Genomic DNA, 24,485 nt, shown 5'->3' on the forward strand with positions numbered 1-24,485 from the left:
CAGTTAGTCCATGAAACTCTTTCTCCTGGAGGGTGTTATAAATGTGATACAGGTAAGACTGTTCCATTTCTGCGGAGCTTAGGGAACATATAGTATAGTGTTTCCCAGTCTTTTTTGAATCATGACCACCTTTTATAATAGCTAAGTAACCTGTGACCTCCAACTACATTTGCATAAAAAGACATTTTTAATTCAGTTAAGTCATCCCTTCTCTCCTAGAAGCCCTGTTTCTCTTACATATAAATACACAGTAACTTTAACATCCCACTCTGAAAAGTCAAGGAAAACAAGGGCTACAACACATATAAGGTGACCCATGATGCCCCAGAAAACACTCTGCAACCTCCTTGGAGGTCATGACCCCTCCTATTTGACACCACTGATTTGCTTCTTCTCATTTTGAACTTACAGGGCAGTGCTTTGGCTTCTCACAATTTATTGTGGTCTTCCATGTTTTCCTTAATCCTTGTGCAAGAGCATAATCAGATTTGATAATGGAGTCCAAGTTTCCTCCTGATGACCAATTACAAAACCAAAAGCAAGCTAAATTGCTAAATGCAGAATCAGACAAGCTCCTGCTGAAACAATCAGATATCTTTCATCAATTCATGGATCTCCACTTACGTTGGCATGATAACTGTATTGTCTAGTTTGGACCTGGGAGTTTTTATGCATTCCTCTGCTTCTTAGGTTCAGATCAACTTTTGTTGATCAGCTCATGTATGTCTGCCACAGTTAGTTTAATACTTCCAAGTGCTTTGGATGCTTACTGTATTTCTAGCTCCTTGTCATAGCAAGATTCCCCCCCCTTGTTTTTTGCCTAGTTCTCTTTGAGGGATATTGGGCCAACTGCCATTGTGGGTGTCAACCTAGGCATTGCTGTGGAAACAGGTTTACATTCCTCATGTGCAGTTTCATCAACCTTTGCAGAAGCAAGCAAACTAGCATTGCTAAACTATGAGCAACCACTTAGAGATCTTGTGGGGGTGGGGGTGGGGAGAAAGTCAGCCTAAGAATATCACTGTAGCTAGACAAAATGGCATCAGGACTCAAGTAAATACAATGGTGCCTCGCATAGCGAGGTTAATCCATTCCGGATTAACCCTCGCTATGTGAAAACATCGCTAAAAGGAACATAAAAACCCATTGGAACGCATTAAACATCGTTTAATGCGTTCCAATGGGCCCTAAACTTACAGTTCAGTGAAGTTTCCTCCATAGCGGCAGCCATTTTCGCGCCCTCGGTAAGCGAGGGGAGGGCGTGAAAACGCTGCACGCGGCCATTTCGGGCATCCAGCGGCCATTTTAGAACCGCCAAATAGCTGATCCGCGGGCATCGCAAAGCGAGGATCGGTAAGCGAAACGCTTACTGATCGTCGCTATGCGAGTTTTGCCCATTGGAATGATCGGTATGCCTCCACATTAGCGATCCCGAAAAAGGGATCGCTATGCGGATTCGTCGTTATACGGTGCGCTTGTTAAGCGAGGCACCACTGTAGTTGTAAGAAAAGGCTCTCCAGTCTTGCATTGTGGACTACAACTCTCTTTGGGATCAGCAAGCACAGGTGAAGGTCAAGGATTATGGAAGGTATACTCCAAAACTCCTGGTGGCTTCCAGGTTGAAGTTTGGGATCAGATGAGATTGGTAGCATATTTGAAATAGGTTCAGCTTCATTGTCTGATCCTCCCTTCATTCCATACAAAATGGATTCTTACAGTAGAGTCCCCAAAGCTAGCAGCAAATTTTCATGCTGAGCTGCAGCTTTCAAGATCATTGCAAAAGTAAGTTGCACAATGTAAAACTTGAAATCAGCAGGAATGGCAAAGGATTTTCCTTTGACATGTTCAGAACAATCCTTAAAAAAAAACACTTTTGCTTAGGAGTAAGCCCTCTCCTCTGATTTATCATTAAGCAGTGGTTCAAAGCAAAGTGTGCTGCTTAAATGCCACCCCATAGCAATTAAAGCACTCTCTGGGCAATTTACAGTTTAATTATGCAGACTACACATTGACCCCCACCTCAAGTTGGGTACTTAATTTACCAGCCCCTGAAGGTTGGAAGGCTGAGTGAACCGCAACCTGGGTTGAGCAGAGTTTTGGCTGCTGTACAGCAGTTCAACCACTGTGCCACAAGGCTCATCCACAGTATATCACAGAAGTGAGTACACCCCCTCACATTACATAACTATTTCAGTAGATCTTTTTATGTGATAACACTGAAGAAATGACACTGGCTACAATGTAAAGCAGTGAGTGTACCGCTTGTATAACAGTGTAAATGTGCTGTCCCCTCAAACTAATGCAACACACAGCCATTAATGTCTAATGGCAACAAAAGTAAGTACACTTTTGGTAAGTAAGTAAGTACACTTTTGGTAAGTGACAATGTCCAAATTGGGCACAAAGTGTCAATATTTTGTGTGGCCACCATTGTTTTCCAGCACTGCCTTAACCCTCTTGGGCACAGAGTTCACCAGAGCTTCACAGGTTGCCACTGGAGTCCTCTTCCACTCCTCTATGATAACATCACAGAACTGGTGGATGTTAGAGACCTTGTGCACCTCCACCTTCCGTTTCAGGATGCCCCACAGATGCTCAATAGGGTTTAGGTCTGGAGACATGCTCGGCTTGTCCATCACCTTCACCCTCAGCTTCTTTAGCAAGGCAATGGTTGTTTTGGAGGTGTGTTTGGGCTCGTTATCATGTTGGAATACAGTACTGCCCTGCGGCCCAGTCTCCAAAGAGAAGGGATCATGCTCTGCTTCAGTATGTCACAGTACATGTTGGCATTCATGGTTCTCTCAGTGAACTGTATCTCCCCATTCCTGGCAGCACTCATGCAGCCCCAGACCATGAGACCCCCACCACCATCTTTGACTGTAGGAATGACACACTTGTCTTTGTACTCCTCACCTCATTGCCGCCACACACGTTTGACACCATCTGACCCAAATAAGTTTATCTTGGTCTCATCTGACCACAGGACCTGGTTCCAGAAATCCATGTCTGCAGCAAACCGTATACTGGCTTTTTTATGCATCATCTTTAGAAGAGGCTTCCTTCTGGGATGACAGCCCTGGAGACCAATTTGATGCCATGTGCAGCATATGGTCTGAGCACTGACAGGCTGACCCGCCCCTTCAAACACTGCAGCAGTGTGGCAGCACTCATACGTCTATTTCCTAAAGCCATCCTATGGGTATGACGCTGAGCATGGGCACTCAATTTCTTTGGTTGACCATGGCGAGGCCTGTTCTGAGTGGAACCTGTCCTGTTAAACCACTATATGGTCTTGGCCACTGTTCTGCAGCTCAGTTTCAGGGTTTCGACAGTCTTCTTATAGCCTAGGCCATCTTTATGTAGAGTAACATTTTGTTTTTTTCAGATCCTCAGATAGTTCATGACCATGAGGTGCAATGTGGAACTTCCAGTGATCAGTCTGGGAGAGTGAGAGTGATAACACCTGCTCTCCTTTCACACCTGAGACTTGTGACACTAACGGGTCTCATGACACCAGGGGCTGGAAAACGACTACTTGAGACCAATTTGGACATTGTCACTTAGGGGTGTACTCACTTTTGTTGCCAGTGGTTTAGACATTAATGGTTGTGTGTTGCGTTATTTTGAGGGGACAGCACATTTACACTGTTATACAAGCTGTATACTCACTGCTTTACATTGTAGCCAAGTGTCATTTCTTCAGTGTTGTCACATGAAAAGGTCTACTAAAATAGTTATGAAATGTGAGGGGGTGTACTCAGTTCTGTGATATACTGTAGTTAGGACCAGCAATTGGATTTAGGCCATAATATTTAATAACTGACATCCTGTTAGACGAGTTTGTGAAGAAAGCAGTTTCAAAGAGGTACAGTGGGGTCTTGACTTGCAAACGGCCCAAGGTGCGTACTTTTTGAGTTACGTACTTCTCCGTCCGCAAAAATCCATTTTGACTTGCGAACTGAGAATTGACATACAAACCTCGGGCCGCTGGGGAGGAGCCGGGAGCAAGGTGGGAGGTCACGCTTGGCCCACGCGAGGAAGGGCGGCGATCCTGCCTGGCGAAAAGGTGCCCAAAGGAGCCGGCCCTTGCCCTCCCAGGAGTGGCGATTACGATGGCCATCCTGCAGAGCCACCGCCACCGCCGCCGGCAGGCTCCTGCTCTTCCCGCCGCTGCCTCCGTGCGCCTCAGCGGCTTGCCGGTTCTCGCCCATCCAGTCGCATGGAGTAAGAAGCAAGCGGCCGAGCCCGGAAGCAAACAAAAGCAAAGCCGGGAGGGGGTCGGGGTCGGGCAGGGCAAGAGTGCCTCGGGAGAGCCCGATCGCAGCAGCCCCCCTCGCTCCTTCCCCAGCCTCTCTCTCCCTCTCCCTCCGCCTGCCCGCTCTTTCGCACGCCTCCACTATCTACCGTCCTCCTTGTCCAGCACCATTGTGGCGGGGATCGGCTGCTTCCGCCGCTCCGTCTCCGTGGCCGGCTCGCCCTCCAAGCCGCCAGTTGCCGGGTTTTCGCTCCGTCGGGAGCACACCCGGTTCGTCTTCGCGTTTTCCTTCCCTCCCCGCTTGAGAGCTTCCTGCGGGGCCCGCCCACGCTGCCGCTCCGCGCCCTGATCCCGCTGGCCGGGGAGGCAGCCCTCCTGCCCGGCCTGCCACGCCTCTTCCGGGTCCCTGGGAGGACCCTGCTGGCTCTCGAGGGCAGCCTCCGCGCGGCGGTGGCGACGCTGCTGGCGGCTCGGCTTGAGCTGATCCCCGTCGCGGGAGGGGTTCCGGCGGACTTTTGAGCCCCACGCCGTGGCCCGGCTCCTCTGAAGTCCGGCCCCGCGACCAACTCTTCCTGTGCGGCCCCTTCTGGGCCGAGCGGAGGGGCTCACAACGCCTCCCTCGGGCCCCTCGAGGGACAGGTATGAATGCCCCGACTGACGGCACACCTTCCCTTCCCTTCCTCAGGGTCCCGCGCCGCTTCCCATTAGTTTCTATGGAGGGAAAAGAGCAGATACGGATCAAATGGTTTTCAATGCATTCCAATGGGAAATGCAGAATTGACCTGCAAACTTTTTGACTTGCGAACCGCCTTCCAATACGGATTAAGTTCACAAGTCAAGACCCCACTGTAATCAGAGAGCAACTAGAGCAAATAGGAAATGGAAGACTCAGCCAGTAACACAGCATGACTGCAGAGTTAGTTTTTACTTGTCATATAACTTCTCAATTGATTAAATAAATAAATAAATAAATAAATAAATAAATAAATAAATAAATAAATAAATAAATAAATAAATAAATAAATAAATAAATTTAAGAGATTTTAACTGTCACCTGTTTTTACCTTGTCCCCAAGCCAAGTTATAAAAATAAAATGTAGGATCTGGGAACTCTAATTAAAAGACTAACTTTTCTAGGCTCTGTGAATTCCAGGTACTTACTCATTTCAGAAGAAAATACAAACAACAACCCTTAAAGTCTTGATCCTGACTCAGAGTGGGGGGGACTTATACACAGAGGCGTCTTATAGACTGAAAAATATGGTATTATCTCATTCTCTAAATCATGGAAAGTGACGTCCCCATGTCTCAAATGGAGTCCACAGATACCTTGTCTCTCAGTTTTTACTGTAGTAAATATGGGGTAACAATTGTGACCATATATAATTTACTTTTGTATAAAGAACCAAAATTCAGTTTAATTGGTCCTAAACTTTCATTATAATCTGTTTTCATCAGATAGGTGTTTTTTTTTTTTTTTTTTTTTTTGCTACACTGCATGAAGACAAATGTGGTACAGGCAAGACGTAACTTTGGCTGATTTTGTTTCTGTTGCCATTATTTTAAAGTATTTATTATTCAAATATATTGAGGTTAGTTACTTAGTGGGAGTATTCCATAGCTCCAGCAATAGCTTGTACATTTAGAAACAACACAAAAAAAACTTCCTTTAGCTTCACCATTTTCTTAGCTCCTGTTATCCACAGGTATATTTCAAGGAATTGTATTTTTTTAATTTGATTCTGCGTTTTTATACCAGTCAGCAATTCTTTTCTCTCTGTGTGTGTATGTTTTCCCAATTTAAGTTTGATTGTTAAGAGTTTGCACACCCCAGAAACCCACAGTGTCTTTTAACAGGATGATACTGTTAAGCAATACATGCAAACTGGGTGCTGTACATGGCTGGCACCAGCAAGTGTGAAATATTAGGGTTTATGAATATTGGAAGTTTTTGCTGAAAAGAGCTCTGGATTCAGGCACCCACAATTAATTGAAAGTCCCACAAAAAGGATGGTTTGAAGATTCCAGAAGTAATGTGCATGGGAGATGCACTGTTCTGCTAGACTTAAAAAAACTTAAATATTCTCTCATGCCCCTAAAATGTAAAGTCTAATAAGAATAAGAAGGGAAGGAATATTATGCTCTGCTTGTGCGGTATGTCTCATTTTATGTTAAAAACTGGCCCAGAAAGTCCCATTGGGGCCTGCAGATGGCATGGGAAACTTTGTTGCCGTGTTTTGAGCCCACAGTACTCTGGCCAACCGTAACAATAGACAATTTTTAAAAGAAAATTATTGGAGGGCATGAGGTTCTTTTTTTTGTTAACCCAGCTTCAAATAAAAGTACTTCAAGAGTGGGCAGGGTGTAGATTCAGCCCTACAGACTTTGGTCTTCTAAAGTTTTTCCCAGCCTTTAAGCTCTATTCCCTGTCTCCATTTGGATGAGGCGGAAGATTTGCTTGTTGGAACTAAAGCCTGCTACTGCAGTGAGAATGCATAAGACAAAAATTGGGAAAATACTGGCAGATTGAAGGCAAAGTTTTCTGAGAATAGATTTCTAAGGTTAGCTGTGTTGAAGGGATATTTTCCACACTGTAGGGTGCTGAAGACTAAAGTTATATTAGAACAGAAGCTGAGAGTCTTAGCCACCTTTACAGCATCAGAATGGGCTGAAGAGACTTTAGGCTCATATCCACGTGACAGTACTTTGCTGAATAAAATGTTCTGTTTTCAAATGGGCTTGTTTCTGCTCTCCACATATGTAAGTGCTTTGTGCGATGCTAGTTGCTCCCACATCCAGCGTAGGAACTTCATGGATTATATAGTTCCTGCATGACTTTCCTAAACTGAGCTTGTGAGGTAGCTGACTTTCCCTGGGGCATTTCCTTCATGCCTGGCATTTTGCTTTATAACCTGGGTCTAACCCAGAAGAGGTACCCATGAAGAAATCCATCATACAGGTTAGTGGCTCACAAGGATTAGAGTTACTACTCAGATAGTATCTGGACATACGCACTGGTATCATTTTCCTCCTTCCATATCAGTCTTTATGTATTCTTTCAGCTATTCACCTATAGGGGAAATTTTCCATTTTCTCTTAGTACTGTAGTGTCCCTGAATACTGGATGTCTGTGTGTGGCTTTCTCCTTGTTGCTTGATTTATCCTTAGTTTTGAGATTTCTTTACACAACTTCTGTAGCCCCAGGTATTCTGTTGTAGAAAGGATGGGAGGAAGGAGGAGCCCCCCCATTCCCATTTCCTGATTGCACACAGTTCCCAGTCCCATTAACAGCCTTCTGCATACACCTTGTTATAACCCTTTTGGTCTCTGATCTTTCACAACATTGTTTCTCTCCTTCTCTTACCCCGTGTCAACCCTTTCCCCTGTCCCTTTACTGTATGTCTATCCATCCATCTGTCCCTGTGTATCTTTCTCTGTCCATCTCTTTTCCCTTCTTAATCTCTAAATTTTGTTTCCTACCATGCATATTTTGTCATTTCTTCTTTTGTCCATCTCTTCCTGATGGTTCCTTCTCCTGCTTGTTCCACCTATTCTGTCTCCCGTGTGTGATTTCTCCATTTTCTACCTCCTGATCGTCATTGTCTATCTGCACCCCTGTTCCTTATCTACCTTGTCTCTCCCCTCCCTCCCTCCCTCCCTCCCTCCCTCCCTTCCTTCCTTCCTTCCCTCCTTCCTTCCTTCCTTCCTTCCTTCCTTCCTTCCTTCCTTCCTTCCTTCCTTCCTTCCTTCCTTCCTTCCTTCCTTCCTTCCTTCCTTCCTTCCTTCTTTGTTTTGCAGTCACTGTATCCATCAGATATTAGAAAGCGTAACTTACATTCACCACTATGCCATTGTACACAGGGACCTGAAGGTCAGTATATATGTATATATATGCCTTTCACCCTCTTAGACTGTTGGGTGGGGGAGGGTAGGTGTTGCCATAACTGGACAGGTCTGGCACGCCACCCTGCCAGCTTCTTATAATTTTATTACACTATATGGGAGGGAAATATTCAGAGTTGCTTTCATCCCAGTTTAAACTTGCATGGCCCAGTCTATCTCCCCTGCACAAAGCTCCAATAAGACAAGTTGGGGGCAGACTTCCATCAGAGCCCAGATGTCTCATCTGGTTCCAGTGCATGTGGGGTGAACAATTTTCTTGTCTATATCAAGAAACAAACAAAAGAAGCAAAAACAATTTGGCTTGATTCTATTAGCTTTCATTATTTCATCACTCCAGTCCCTTCCTGACTTGCAGTCGTGTGTGTATTCTATTTTCTCTTTCTCTCCCTTCCTCTCTCTTCTCCTCCCTGTGTCCTGATCTGCATCTATTATCTTGTTTGCCAGAATCTGTTTCCCAGCACTGGCCCAGTTTCTCTTGCTCTTGCTTGTTGTCTTCAAGGTCAGAGGTCATACGTAGTGCTGTGTGGCTGTAAGTGGAAGTGGAGGGAATGATGGGTTCTGCTTGGGTCGTTTAAGTATTGCAACTGGTAAACTCACTCCTTAAATATCTTGCTTACTTTAAAAGTCTTGTTAGGGTTATTATAAGTCGGTTCTGATTTGATGGCAGGTAACACACACAAAGTGATAGAATATTATCCAGATCCGTAAATATTACCCAGATCCATAAATGTGAGTAGATCAGTGATGGCGAACCTTTTTGACCCCGAGTGCCCAAACTGCAAGACAACCATCCTGAAGAGTCCCACTGCTCCGGCCGTACAACCTCCAGTGCCTGCCTGGGACAGTCCCCTCTCCGTCACCTGCTGCAATCCTTAAAGGGGCAGGCGGCAGGAGCCATGTGTTTGCATGCCTGCTGCCCAGGCCTGTGTATGTGCATTTGTTATGGCTGCGGCCGTTGCCGTCTTGGCTCTGCTTTCCTTCCCAAGAGTTCTTCCCAAAATCTGGGATCGGAGGATGGGTGTTTCCTGATGGTTACTTATGGCTTGAGTGCCCACAGAGAGGACTCTGCATGCCAGCTGTGGCACACGTGCCATAGGTTCGCCATCACTGGAGTAGATAAATAGGTACCACCACGGTGGGAAGGTAATGGCATTCTGTTTCTTGTTGCGCTGGCCACGTGACCATGGAAACTGTCTACGGACAAACGCCTTCTCTGCGTCTTGGAGACAGGGATGAGCACTGCCCCCTAGAGACAGACATGACTAGACTAAATGTCAAGGGGAACCTTTACCTTTACCTTTTAACACACACAAAGTGATAGAATATTATCCAGATCAGCACGTGATCGATTAGTCTTGGGAACTGAAATGCTGTTCCAAATCCCTCCTATTTGATAGCAGCAGCGATATTTTTCTAGTCTTGAGTATACCAACTGTGGTATTCTGAGAATCTGGCTGTCCTTCTTATAGGGTGCAGACACTAATGGCAGATCTTGTGTTTTGGCAGAGACTTTGTCTTACTGTGGACAATATGCATAAAGGCTTCCATTTCTTTACTTATTTAGCCTTTAATGTGGTTGAAGTGTGGTTTATTACAGTACTGTTATATAAAAACCCGCTACATTAAGACCTCTGGTTTCTTATCTGCTTGGTCCCATATGCAAACGGTGTTAGAGAATTGGCAATGGTATAGCATAGCAGGTGTGACCAAAATAGTAATCCTTCAGATGTTTTCGGACTGTAGCTCCCAGCATTCTTCACCATTGGCTATGCTTTCCAGAGTTATAGCAATGAGAGAAAATGTGAGGTCTTCCAGATGTTGTTAGATTGCAGATTTCATCGCCATAACCATTATTACCATTAGTAATAGATTGTTGGCATTATGGTACAACAAGATCTGGAAAGCCATCTGTTCCCAATAGGATCACTAAATGGTCTTCCCTTAAGGGAGAAATCCTAAACAATAGTCATAGGAAAATAACTAAGGGAGGACATGAGAGATTTGTTACCATGCCTAGAAGACCTGGGAAGGGGTTGTTAGAAGGTGGAATCAACTTGACAGCTTGTTGTGGTTACAAAGAGACTCTTCCCATCCTGCTTATAACTTTTTTGAACTGTTACCGTCTGGCAGAAGATATAGAACAATTAAGACTCGGACCACACGTTTTCTAAATAGTTTTTATCCCAGAGCTATAATTGCAATTAATAATGAGCTTAAAGACCACCAGTAGTGAATAATTAGTTGGACTGTGTTACTTGGCCTGAGGTATAGATGTTTGTATTTTTAGTGGGGGACTTCTAGTGGGTGGGGAGTGTTTGGGGAATGTTATGTGTGTGCATGTGTCTGGTCTCTGGGTGTCTGTGAATTTCGTTGTATGGTATACTGTGTATATACTTACAATGACAATAAATTATATTATTATTATTATTATTATTATTATTATTATTATTATTATTATTATTATTATTATTATTATTATTATTATTATTATTATTATTATTATTATTCACCATTCCTGTGTTTAAATTCATTGGACTATAATGCTGTCGAAGTGTGTAGACATAAGTGACACTTTGAAGCAAAAACAAGTCTTGTTGCGCTCTAAAAATTGACAAGTTTTATTTGACATTAGATTGTTTGAGCCATAGCCCATGATTCAGATGTAGTGGATTATAGCAATGTACTGTACTTCACTAAAACATGTACCAAATAAAAATGGTTTACCCTTTCAAAAATATTGGATAATCTTTAAGGCTTATCAAGACTCTTTGTTTGTTTTGCTGCAGCAGCCTACAGACAGGCTATTGCTAATGAGAAACAGAAATGCAATGATGTGGTTTGTACATAGGCAGTATATCTAGCCCCTTCATGGATTGCTGCCTTGTCGTGGGGAAGGGGCTTGAGTAATTCAGAGAAGCTATGGGCTATGCTGTGCAGGGACACCCAAGATGGACAGGTCATAGTGGAGAGTTCTGTCTAAATGCGATCCACCTGGAGCAGGAACTGGCAAGCCACTCCAGTATCTTTTCCAAGAAAACTCCATGGATAGAAACAAAAGGCTAAAAGATATGACGCTGGAAGATGAGTCCCTCAGGTCGGAAGGCGTCCAACATGCTACTGAGGAAGAGCAGAGGAAAAGTACAAGTAGCTCCAAAGCTAATGAACTGGGTGGGCCAAAGCCGAAAGGACGCTCAGCTGCAGACGCGCCTGGAAGTGAAAGGAAAGTCCAATGCTGTAAAGAAAATACTGCATAGGAACCTGGAATGTGAGATCTATGAACTTTGGAAAGCTGGATGTGGTCAAACAGGAGATGGCAAGAATAAAAATTGACATCCTGGGCGTCAGTGAACTAAAATGGACAGGAATGGGCGAATTCAATTCAGACGGTTATCATATCTACTATTGTGGGGAAGGATCCTGTAGAAGAAATGGAGTAGCCCTCATAGTCAACAAAAGAGTGGGAAAAACTGTACTGGGATACAAAAATGATAGAATGATTTCAATATGAATCCAAGGCAGACCTTTCAACCTCACAGTAATCAATATGCAGATGATACCACTCTAATGGCAGAAAGTGAGGAGGAATTAATGAGGGTGAAAGAGGAGAGTACAAAAAATGGTCTGAAGCTCAACATCAAAAAAACTAAGATCATGGCCACTGGTCCCATTACCTAGTGGCAAATAGAAGGGGAAGATATGGAGGCAGTGATAGATTTTACTTTCTTGGACTCCATGATCACTGCAGATGGGGACAGCAGTCACAAAATTAAAAGACGCCTGCTTCATGGGAGAAAAGTGATGACAAACCTCAACAGCATCTTAAAAAGCGTAGACATCACCTTGCCAACAGAAGTCAGAATAGTCAAAGCTATGGTTTTTCCTGTCGTGATGTACGGAAGTGAGAGCTGGACCATAAAGAAAGCTGACCGCCAAAGAATTTATGCTTTTGAATTGTGTTGCTGGAGGAGACTCTTGAGAGTCCCCTGGACTGCAAAGAGAACAAACCTATCCATTTTGAAGGAAATCAACCCTGAGTGCTCACTGGAAGCTGAGGCTCCAGTACTTTGGCCATCTCATGAGAAGAGAAGATTCCCTGGAAAAGACCCTGATGTTGGGAAAGTGTAAAGACAAGAGGAGAAGGGGACAACAGAGGATGAGATGGTTGGACAGTGTCATCGAAGCTACCAACATGAATTTGACCCAACTCCGGGAGGCAGTGAATGACAGGAGGGCCTGGCATGGTCTGGTCCATGGGGTCACAAAGAGTTGACACAACTTAAGGACTTAAGGACTAAACAACAAAAACAACTATATCTAGGTATCTGTACCTTTGGAAAATTTGAAGCTAGCTTCCTTAGATGCTCTGATGTTTCCTGTTAATTATCTGATATATAAATTGTGCTTCCTTGGTGCTTCTGACAGAAAAAAAGGAAGGAAAGAAGGAAGACCTCTGGAGGGTCAAGCAGAAAATATATATTATGTTTAAATTCATGCTATCTGATGGGAAAGTAGGATCACCTTTTGCCCTTTGGTTGTAAGTAGTGTTTTCTTATGCTAGGAGTATGCTTTGCGTAGAAAATTTTAATGTAGACCACATAAACTAGCCAAACAAAAGTGGTCCATTCCAAGTGGTCCATTCCAAAAGTGGACACTCCATTGTGGAGTGGCCCAGAGGTTATCAGTATCCCCAGTGCTGTTTAACAACTATGTCAGGAGATTTGGAGTAAGGTGTCATTAGTATGCTGATGACACACAACTCTATCTCTCCTTTTCCACCTCTGCAGTGGATGCTGTCCAGATGCTCAAGTATTGCCTGGCTTCAGTTGTGGAGTAGGCCAAGGCTAACAGGCTTAACCCGAACCTGGATAAGACTGAGATTTTGCTCCTTGGGGGCCCCTCAGACAGGTTGGGTCGATTAATCCCTAGACTGGAGGGGTTGACCCACCTGTTTAGGGGTCAAATACGTAACCTAGGCATAAGTTTATTATCTTTCCCAGGAGGCTCTGTATTGTTTTATTAATACCCATACTCCAGAGAGGAGGCTCTTCTGTAGAAAAGCAAAATAAATATTCACAGTAATCCTCCACTTTGTAAACAACAGTGAAGACAAAAGTTTCAGTTAATAATGTCATCTTCAAAAAAGAGTGATAAAAACACAAAGAACATATTTTGACTTGAATGTACATAAAATGACAGTGTACAGCAACAAATTGTAACATTTCCAAATGCTCAATATTCCAGTTTTTCTTTAGCATCTTATTACAACACTTGGAGCTCAATCATGAATGACCATTGGGTACTCATTATCATAGCCCATAGTCATTCTATCAAATTTGAAACAATACCATTGACTGGCATCTTTTGATCAACAAAGCCACAAAAGATTCTAGAGGAGGAAATTGCAACTCTTCTAGAAAATAACACACTAATTGAGGTCACACAGAAATATATAAACAACAGGTTCTATTCTTGCTACCTCACTGTGCCAAAGACAGAGATTGATGTCCAATTTTAGACTTACAGGATGTAAACTTTTGTATCACCACCAAAAAAAAAATTCAAACTGGTGACTTTTTCAGGCATCTTCCCACTATTAAAAGATTGGTTTGTGGAAGTAGAGCTCAAAGATGCTTATTTCCATGTAGCCATAGCACCAAATCATCATTGTTTCCTGTGTTTTGCTTTGAGTCATCAAGTTTGAGAGTTCAGAGTACTCCCATTCGGCCTTTCAGTAGGACCCAGAGGTTTTTTTTTACAAAGTATATGGCCCCTGATGCAGTATATCTCAGGGTGAGAGCAATAAATATTTTCTCTTATATACAGTTATGTGAAAAAAGAAAGTACACCCTGTTTAAATTCTATGATTTACATATTAGAACATAATAAAAATAATCTGGTCCTTAGCAGACATGAAAATTAGATAAATACAGCCTCAGATGAACAGCAACCCATCACATATTACACGGTGTCATTATAGCTTGGATGTAAGAGCCAAACTGAATGTTACTCGGTCATGCAGCGCTGTCTTCTAGGCTTTCATGTCATCCCATCATCCACTAAATTAGCTTGAGAATCACCCGTGTGTGAGAACCACAGAGATCATGAAGGAGAAGGACAGGTTATTTACCTGTAACTGTGGTTCTTCAAGTGGTCATCTGTGAATTCACATAACCCACTCAACCTCTTCTCTCTCTGATTATTTTAAAGAACCAAAGTTAGAGGTAGGTAACCTGTTCTTTCAGCTGAAAATCAGGAAAAATGTTCTACCTGTTAAAACATTACAACGATGGATCCAATTACCTCAGGTGCTGGTAAGTACTCCAACACTGGGGGTGTTCAAGGAAACATTAAGACAGCTATCTGCCAGACATACTTTAACTTGAATTCCTGCGTTGAGCAGAGTGTTGGACTCTATGGTCTTACAGGCTTATTCTGCTGCATTATTCTGATTTTATGAATAAAACTATTTCATGCTACTGAAATAGAATCTGTCAAAACCTTAACAAGAATGGAAGTATGGAACAAGTATGGAAAACGAAACAATGATCCATGGACTGAAAATGTTGGATATATGTTCCAATCCCAAAGAAAAGAGGCACCAAAGATTGTGGTAGAAGACAATCACATTAATTTCCCACGTAAGCAAAGAGATGCTCAAGATTTTGCAAAAGAGATGTTTACCACGAATAGAGCAAAAACTGTTTAATGTTCAAACTGGATTCAGAAAAGGAGGTAGCTGATAATCTTTGGCTACTGGAGCATACCAAAATTTTGAAGAAGAAAATGAGTTTATGCTTTGTAGATCATGATAAAGCCCTTAACTATGAATCACGAAAAGTTGTTTATTGTTCTAAAAGAAGTAGATGTCTCACAGCAATTGATTATCCTGATGTGTAACTTGTACTCTGGAGAAGAGGCTACTGTTAGGACAGAATATGAAGAACAAGAATGGTTTCCATTTGGTAAAGCTGTCAAATAGGGGTGCATTTAATTCCCCCATCTGTTCAATTTCTGTGCAGAAAATGTCATACAGAAAGCTGGATTAGATTCAGATGAAGGAGGAGTGAAGATTGGCTCTTTACCATCAGTAATTTAAGATAAGCAGATGATACTGTATTACTGACAGTGACTTGAAAAGGCTCCTGATAAAGGTGAAAGATGAAAGTCCAAAAGCAGGACTGCAGTTGGACACTAAGAAGGCAAAAATCATGACTAAAGAAGAACTACATAACTTTAATGTGGATAATGAAGAAGTAGACATAGATGGATTTTCTGTATCTTAGATCAGCCTCAAACTAAATGGGGATTGTAGCCAAGAAATCTAAAGAAGACTGAGACTTGGAAGGGCAGCTATAAAGGAATCTTGAAAGGATTTTCAAGCAAAGATTGTGTTGCTACAGACCCATGCCGTGGTATTTTAATTGCAATGAATGAATGAATGTGAAAACCGAGCAGGGGAGAACTGATTCATTCAGAGTGTGGTATTGGATAGCATGGGCTGCCAAGAAGACAAATTGATGGCTGCTGTATCAAATTCAGCCTAACTTGAAATGACTTGACAGATGTGACAATAGGAGTGATGTGTTCTTGACTTTGGTTTCCCTTATATTGATCTCTCTGCCTCAACACTCACAGTGGGCACAAACCACCACTGTTTTGTGCCTCATCTGCTGTTGGCAAGAACTAGGCCTCATTTTCAGAGCAGGGTGGATGAAGGACTTGTATTCCCTGAGACTGTCACCCAGAAGGTGGATATCCACTGACATGTTCAATAAAGAAAATGAAGAAAAGTAGAATCAGTTTTACTGCCAGTGTTGATTCAGAAGAAGTAAAAGTACAAACCGCCTGATATGAATGGGTTATAGGGTTTTGGGGAGTATTTAGGAGACTTAAGGTTGATAATACTCCGCTTAACATCTGGCTTTGGCAGTAGTAATGTAGAACAGCTACAGCAGGAAACTCAGTGAGAAGAAAAGTATATTTATGTCTCCTTTATAAGTTGAATAGGATAGGTTCTGCTTCTGATGAGTACCACTGCTGCATAGTAGCTTCCTGCTCCCCGAACCTTTATAATGTCATGTTTGTGGTATTATCAGCAAAATTCATTGTTCTAAATAGTCTTGATACACAGAGCTGTCATTTTGAAACCCTCACTCCCTTACCTCCATTCACCCTGGAATGATCCAGGGCTGAGAAGTTCATATTTAAGTAATGTCCTTCCTAATTCCACCATGAATCATGTGTATATGTGTTCTGTGCCATCAAGTCCCAGAACACATATACAGACTTATAACAACTTTAATGGGGCTTTCAAGGTAAGTGAGATACTTAAGGAGTGGTTTTACCAGTTCCATTCCTTCTGTGAGTTTCCATGGCTGAGCAGGGATTCTAACCCTGTTCCTCAGAGCTTTGCTACACCACACTGGGATACCATAAATCTTAATTGCCTTAGTTCTCCTGCCTTCCAGGTGGTGTGGATCAAAGTAATTATGTGTTTTGCTTTCACTTGTTTGTTTGGAGAGGAACTGCTCTTTGTCTCCATCTATGCATTGAAGCTTTCCTACTTTTATGTTTTAAAGCAATATTATGTCAGAGTAACATATATCTTGCAGTTTTCAATATGAGTAACATTGTGCTTGGCTTTTTAATACGAAAATTACTTCCATTTCACCACTCCACTACATTGGTGCATTTTGGTTGGGAGCAGGATTGTAAAATCTCCAGGCAAGAATTGTATCATGTCTGTGCTCTAATTATCCCCTATTGTTGGCACTAAATGCACAATTAATATCAAAAGCAGGAGGAGAAGAAGCAGTGACCATGAGGATCGTGTCAATCCTTGGCCTACTGGAGTGGTATGTGTGCAATGAGAGCCCTCAGATCTTTTGCATAGGTCTGTTGCATAACCTACTACATTGCAACTTCTAGTCCAAGAGACGTTTCTTGCCTTTCTTTTTTCTGCTTTTTAAGAACATGTCCCAAATAGCATATTAAATGGCCAGATGGGTCAGATGTTCAGGTTTTTACACAAAAGTGGCTGTCACCTGGCTTATTTAGGAAGCAAATTTATTGTCATGTCATCCGAGCAAAACAGCAATTTTATGAAACAAGGACAATCATAACATTAAAGTAGAAATTAGTTCCAGAACTGCTGAAGAGAGATTCTTGTGGTAGTAAAAGAATCTCCCATAGTCATCAGAACCACCTATGCAGGGAGAGATAATCACATGTGCTGAACAAAAATCCAAAGCTCTCCTAGCATGTTGACATTGGCAGCCCCTTCACAGTACGCAGGTGACTTATGCCAAGTTAGGGAAAAGGACAAGTCTATTTCTGGATCATGGCCATACCATGCTCTAGTTTCCCTAAAGGAATGGTTTTCCTCCTTCATCTCTCAGAGAACACACATTAAAGGACCTGCCCTTATAAGTTAAGGATTGCATGTACAGTAGTTCCCGATATGCAGTCAGCTGCTCCATCATCCCTCTTGTTGCTGCTCATTATCTATCTGTGTGTGTTCTTTGGCGAGAATACATTATTTTGTAGCTAAAATATATTACAGAAAATGAATCTGTACACTCTGATATTGAGCCAATTTCTCTTGAAGTGTGGCATCTGACCCATCACCAGTTTATTGAGGGGAGGGAGAGGGCTTCACTGATAGAGTGAGCATTACAAAATAACCACTTAGATGCCAGGCTATCAGATACATCAGCATAGCAACCAAGACAACAACTTGGCAACAGAAGCAGCTGCACCAGAATCCCTTAGAACTGCTAATAAGAAGGGACCATGTCTTGCTTTCATGGAAGCAGAAAGGGAACAGCCAGTGGCTGGTTCAATTCTGCACAGGTTATAACTGGGTTTGTCCCCTGGCAGTACTTTTTAACTGAATTTTTACTGAATTTTACTGAATTTCTAGTGTGGTATAGTGAACAGAGTAAACTAGGACTCTGGAGAACAGGGTTCAAATCCTCATCTGACCATGGAAATTCACTCGGGGAGAGGAACTGGTAAAACTGCTCCTTAAATATGTCACTTACCTTGAAAGCCCTATTAGGGTCTCTATAAGTCAGTTCCAACTTGATGGCACACAATGAGAAGAAGCATTTTTACTTCACTTGTTCAAGCCGGTAAATGAAGAAAGGATATGTGGGTGGGCAAGGGTGTATACTTCAGTAGAGCACAAAGCTTTCTCTTAGCCTGTTTATGGTGGCATCAGTTTACAGGGAGGGACAAAGTGCAGCCCTGCAGATAGTGTTGGACTGCAGCTCCCCATTGATTATGCGAGTCTAGCAAGCATAATCAATGGTAACAAATATAGTGGTGCCTCGCTAGATGATTGCCTTGCAAAATGAGGAATTCGCAAGACGATGACTCCTATTTTTCGCTGGACCATGTTTGGGTTCTTGCCTCACAAGACAGTTTTTTTTTACCCTGTTTCGCAAGATGGCTTTCCCCCAATTGGAACACATTAATTACACAAGACCTACTTTTTTATCCCAAAAAAGTGGGGGAGAAAGTGTATGCTGCTGGCTTTTCAGGAAAAACATTAGCATATGCTAATATCTTATGCTAATACCTGTGCACTAGAGCAGTGGTCCCCAACCTTGGGCCTCCACATGTTCTTGGACTATAACTCCCAGAAGCCTTTAGCACCACCTCTGCTGGCCAGGATTTCTGGGAGTTGAAGTCCAAGAACATCTGGAGGCCCAAGGTTGGGGACCACTGCACTAGAGGATTGTGGAATGAACACCTAGCCCCTGATGGGGGTCCCACAGGGCACCCCAAAACACTGAGGAGCTCTTTTGGCCTCTGGCAGGACTGGGGCTGTGCAGCCATGTACTGAGTGGGAGGTGCAGTCAGGGGGTCACCATGACTTGGAGGGTCAGGGGACAGAAGGGGGTAGGACATACAAGGGCCATTCCAACTCATACCTTGCAGGGGAAATACCATGGTATAAAAGTGGTTTTCTCAGGGGGAGGCTCATCCATTGCACTTTGGGTGTGCTGTTGATCCCTGTGATTTCCCCAAATGTGGGGAACTCAACTGCACAAATTGTGTTAATGGGAGATTGCACTTTTGATTTCACTGTTTTTTCTAGATTTCTTTTCACCTCTTTCTCCTCATCAGGACCTATTGCAAAGGCAGCAAGTCCTGGTGATGTCTTGTCTTGTATTGTATTTGTGAAGGCTTTCACGGCCGGGATCTAATGGTTGTTGTGGGTTTTTCGGGCTCTTTGGCCGTGTTCTGAAGGTGGTTCTTCCTAACGTTTCGCCAGTCTCTGTGGCCGGCATCTTCAGAGGACAGCACTCTGTGCTCTGGTGTAGTTGGCTTGGGATTGCAGTATTTATGGCTGTGAGATAGGCTTTTGTCTTTTTCTGTAGATGGGTGATTAGTGTGTCTTGTTGTGGGTGTATTGTGCTAAGGAGAAGAGATTATCTGTCACTGTGGTTGATGGATGTTGTTAGTTGGTCTTTTGTGTGTAATGATCCCCTGTCCTTGTGGTTGGGTAGAGTTCGTTGACCTTTTGCACACTGTATTTTTGAGAGCTGTATTTTTGTTGAGCTTCACACTTTCCTCTTTTTTGTTGAAGTTCTGCTGGTGCTTGTGGATTTCAATGGCTTCCCTGTGCAGTCTAACGTAATGATTGCTGGTGCTGTCCAGTATTTCAGTATTTTGAAATAGAATTTCATGTCCAGTTTGTTTTAGGGCATGTTCAGCTACTGCAGATTTTTCTGGTTTTTTTAGTCTGCAGTGTCTCTCATGTTCTTTGATTCTGGTGTGGATGCTTCGTTTTGTGGTTCCAAGCCAACTACACCAGAGCACAGAGTGCTGTCCTCTGAAGATGCCGGCCACAGAGACTGGCGAAACATTAGGAAGAACAACCTTCAGAACACGGCCAAAGAGCCTGAAAAACCCACAATAACCATGTCTTGTATTGCATTCTTTCTCTTTTTCTCCCCTGTGTCACAAACTCCATGGGCTCAACTTTAGAGCTTACACGTAAAACATATGGGCACTTTATTTACAGTTGTACTACAGGTTTGGAGAATCCCTGCAACCTCAGAAGTTACAGGTTAAGGGGCACAGACCAGTCCTTGGGCCCCTTCTCCCTCACTGGGATACTCAGATATCTGCACTGAAGGTCCCCACAGTTCATCATAAGATTTTGCCCAGCTCAAGGAGTGTTTGTACAGTCCTTTATAAAAGTCCTGGCTACTCAGCCCTGCGCTTCCTCCTAGTCCTTACCTCTGCAGGATGATGACTTGGGGGAAGGCTTCCCTGTCCAGGGTCCTTCAGGAGGATGATTGTCACACGGCACTCCTGGCTCCCTTGAACAGCAACAGGGGCAACTCTGGGGTATCAACCCAGGCCCCTTCACCTTCTTCCTCCTCCTCCTCCTCTTCTTCTTCTTGACAAAGCCCTGTCTTCCTTCCTTCCTTCCTTCCTTCCTATTAGGCTGGTGGCTGCCTCAGGCACTTGTTCCTCATTAGGCTGCTAGACCTGCCCCAACTGTCTTCTCTCTCTTTTTCCCTGGGCCTGAGCTTCTTTCCCAGCTGAGCTCCCTCAGCCCTCTTAAATGGGCCCAATGGTTCGCTGTGGGCATACTGCTATCTGGCATGCCCATCCTGTCCAAACAGGTAGCTGGTGATCCTCCCTAGGTGAGAACATTCCACTAGCAATCACAAGGCCACATCATAGTGAAGAGATCGAGAAGAAAGCCTTCAACAATCTTAATGTGTAGGCAGGCTAATATAGATTTGTTAGCCCTTAACACACTTCTTGATACTCTGCGTTGTGCAAAGAATTAATGTGGCCATAGTGATAAAAGCAGGGCTTTTTCTCAGAGCTTTTTCAGGGCTTTTTGCTCTTCATAGCTGAAAGAATTTGGGCACTTCAGCACAAAAAAATAAAAAATTAAGGCTCTGACATTTCTGTTATTTCGGAGAAGGCTTATGGGGTCACTCTAGGTTGTGTCGGGTTCTAGTACAGTACATACACTGGGAGGATTGTGATTGGGCTCACATTGAGAGGGTTGTGATTGTGTAACTCTCTAGTCCCTTCAGACAAACATACACTTTCTATGGTATAGAGCTTTTTGGGTGGGTGCCATGAGATGTACTAACTCTGGCAGAAAATGAAATTTGCAACCCCTCTTCTTTCAGCATGCCTTGTGATACCTTGTGGAGTTAGCTGTTCTGTTAACAAATTAGGATTTCAAGACTTTGATTCAGTCAGAAGCATAGCAAAATAACTATATGAAATAGCAGAATGCCCCAAGTGTGTGTGTGTGTGTGTGTGTGTGTGTGTGTGTGTGTGTGTGTGAGAGAGAGAGAGAGAGAGAGAGAGAGAGAGAGAGAGAGAGAGAGAGAGAGAGAGAGAGGCAGAGGTGGTCAGAGAACAATGTTCTCTCTAATTTTCTGTTCCCCCCGTGCATGTGTGACCCCACCCCGAGTTCCATCACAACTGGAACCAAAGAGGCTGAAAATGATTGCTGTGGGTGCGCAGAGGAAGAGGAGCCTTGCATGGAGGGGGGTGAGCTGCACATGCGCAGGTGTGCACCTTAGAGGGAACCTTGTCAGGGAGAGAAGAAAAGCGAAACTGATCTTTCTCCCTTTTAGTATATCATTTTTTTTAAAATAGTGAGTATAATAAAAACTAATTTCCAAAATAAAATGCTTTGTTCGTAGAACACTTATATATCTCCAGAGAGAACTAAGTTTTTCAGAAGCTGTCATGAGTTATACATAGAACATATAGCCAGCTCCTTGTTTTAGGGTTTTTTTTAATTGATGTTTTTAATTCTATTGCATTTTGGACTGTAAACCGCCCAAAGTAGATTTATCTAGATAGGTGATATAAAAGCCAAATAAATAAATAAATAAGCAAATAAAAATGTGAGCCAGAAATGCCATTGTCTTTACTACTGATACTAAAAATGTGTTTTGATGTCAGAAGGAGCTATGGTTTATCATGATCTAAGTAAAGCTCAAGAACCTTTTTTCTTTGCCCTCCCCCATCATCAGAGGACAAACAAGGGAAAAAGTGGAGTCTTGTGGACAGAGAAGTAAGAGCTGCTATTATAGCATTTAGTCTTACTTACTGAGCTCTTGAGTATACAGTCATAGTCTCCATTTCTGGCAGCCTGAGGCAAACATATTTATTGCTGAAGCAAAAGATCACAACATGGTGAATTTTTTTCTCAGCTCTTTTATGATAAAATAATATTCAGATAGCACTTCTGTGTGGACAGTAACAAATGTGTTTCCAGATGATGACATTGTCCTATTGCCTTCCAATTATTTGAGGGTTGGGTTTTTTTTTTCATATCTGATTTGTGGTTATTACTTTCAGTGGAGTTATGGCATCAGTCTGCACAGTATAGGCTGGACTCATTCTCACATAATCCTTATAATGAGAAACCCTGAATATTGAGTTCCCTCCTTTGCCTGTACCAGCCACTAAGGAAGGTATCGAATAAAGGTGTAAGACCTTCTTTGGTTCTTCTTGGGATGTGAACAGTGACATGAAATATAGCATTGCTAAGGCTGTCTTTTGGCCCTTTTCTATCGGAATAGGTCTCAGTAGGTCAACATGGATAAAGCATATACTTTGTAATTAGAGATAAGTTTTCTACTTCCGCTGGATTTGGAAAAGAAATCTGGCTGTTGCACAGTTAGTTGCGTACACAGAGATATGTGATGATTTAGCGCTACTGATAAACATAAATAACAGAATAATGAGAGTAAACATATAAATAACAGAATTAGTCAGGTTAGCTTGAAATATCTGTAGCCTGATAGAATTTTTTTAGTAGTGCTGGCTTCAAATTTGGGGGAGCTCTCATTAAACTGTACCTAAAGTGCAGGTGGCCATTTGAATTCATCACAAATACTCCAGTACAGTACTACAGTTAGAGCATTTTATGAAATGAAGATGGCAGAGAGTTTAGAAGATATCTGCACTGGTGGGTCCCTTGGGATAGTGGGTGGTTCTGGTGCCAGATCTGATTATTTGATCTGCTGGCTGTGCAGCTCCCATACAGAATAGATGACAGTAATGGGACAGAAATGGCTGCTTGTGGTTTGAGGGAGATATGACAAGCCTCTTGCAGTGCTGCTAGGTATTTTGTTCTTCTGCCTTTCTTCAAATGCAGCATCCACACCATCTGCTGTATAATTTATCTCCTGGCTGCCAGTATTTCAGTCAATCTTGGGTCCTTGCCCTTTTTTTTTCCTTTTCTTTTCCTGGGGATGCAACTCCCTGCTTCTTCAGTCTTACCCTCCATCTCATGGAGCTAGTTTCTGTAACTTGGGGGTGGGGAAGTGTCTCATTTTGCAGTTAGAACCTGAAAGGAAGTCAGGTTCCTATATTTTTCCATTCCCCTTTCCTTCTTTTCCTTTTCCTTCTCCTCCGCTTTCCCTTTCCTTACTCCCTCCATTATACCCCTACCCCACCAGCCTGTGCAGTTGTTACCACTCACCGTGAACTAACACCCCCCCTGGTGTTTGCATGCAGTCATTGCATCCAGCAGATCCTGGAGGCTGTTCTCCATTGCCACCAAATGGGGGTCGTCCACAGAGACCTCAAGGTGAGTTTTCTTCCCCACTGCTCTGTCCGTCTGTCCGTCTTTGTATCTTTGCATGTGTTTTCCCCTGAAAAACAAATGGATCAGTTCTCAGTTATTTAAAACAAATTTCATGACAATCCTATTTCAGGATCCTTATGTAATCAGCCTGTATGGATAGCTGCAAGTTATTATTTGACCTTCAATTAGGACACCTCTGCGACAATCCAATCAGAAATCAGCTTCACGATACCCGCAAATGTATTGTCCTCTCTCTCTCTCTCTCTCTCTCTCTCTCTCTCTCTCTCTCTCTCTCTCTCTCTCTCTCTCTCTCTCTCTCTCTCTCTCTTCCCCTCCCTTCTATAATTCCTTCTTTTTGTTGGCTTGGTAGACCCATGAGATTCACATTCCAGTGCTTCTGGTCAGGCCTCCTACATGAAATCTTTCACTTCCCCTCTAGAGATGATTGTAACGTTTGAGGCAGACACTCAGTCTGGCAGACCTTTTACTGTGCACTGTATTGTGAGGGGAGTGGAGGACAGAGCTAAAATTTTAACTGTAGTGTGTTGCCACATAGTGGTAAAAATTGCAAATTACATGTTTCACTTTAATTTGGTGATCAAGCAGAACATTTGAAAGGGGGTTGTTCAGAAAAGTTCTTTCTTCAGGAATTAGGATGGGGTGGTGGTGGTGGTCCAGACTGCACTGATGTGCACTAGTGCTTGGGTGGCACAGTTTGTTTAGCTGAATTTTTGG

At 43.0% G+C, this 24,485-nt stretch overlaps 1 protein-coding gene, 1 long non-coding RNA gene and 1 other non-coding gene across 53 annotated transcripts in view; 2 read left to right on the forward strand and 1 right to left on the reverse strand.

Annotated features, from left to right (window-relative positions):
- CAMK2B (calcium/calmodulin dependent protein kinase II beta) overlaps positions 1-24,485 on the forward strand; it is a 289,277-nt gene that overhangs the window by 170,621 nt on the left and 94,171 nt on the right. For 44 of the 50 annotated variants that reach the window (XM_020803578.3, XM_020803579.3, XM_020803586.3 and 41 more), the window contains exon 6: positions 23,681-23,753. In XM_020803578.3, coding sequence (XP_020659237.3) covers positions 23,681-23,753 — 73 coding nt within the window. Of the gene's footprint in view, positions 1-8,053; positions 8,127-23,680; positions 23,754-24,485 lie in introns of all 50 variants that reach the window. The other 6 variants (XM_072979233.2, XM_078379756.1, XM_078379757.1 and 3 more) reach the window with 1 other exon arrangement.
- LOC140701926 (U1 spliceosomal RNA) lies at positions 19,088-19,253 on the forward strand. Its single transcript, XR_012080942.2, has one exon. It is a non-coding gene; the product is annotated as a U1 spliceosomal RNA (small nuclear RNA).
- Positions 21,726-24,485, reverse strand: part of LOC144584193 (uncharacterized) — a 46,740-nt gene continuing 43,980 nt past the window's right edge. Inside the window, exon 3 of one of the 2 annotated variants that reach the window (XR_013538292.1) lies at positions 21,726-23,817. This is a non-coding gene — a long non-coding RNA (uncharacterized LOC144584193). The remainder of the gene's footprint in view (positions 23,818-24,485) is intronic. The other variant, XR_013538291.1, reaches the window with a different exon arrangement.

Source organism: Pogona vitticeps, chromosome 8 (genome assembly GCF_051106095.1).
Source record: "Pogona vitticeps strain Pit_001003342236 chromosome 8, PviZW2.1, whole genome shotgun sequence".
Taxonomy (NCBI): domain Eukaryota; kingdom Metazoa; phylum Chordata; class Lepidosauria; order Squamata; family Agamidae; genus Pogona; species Pogona vitticeps.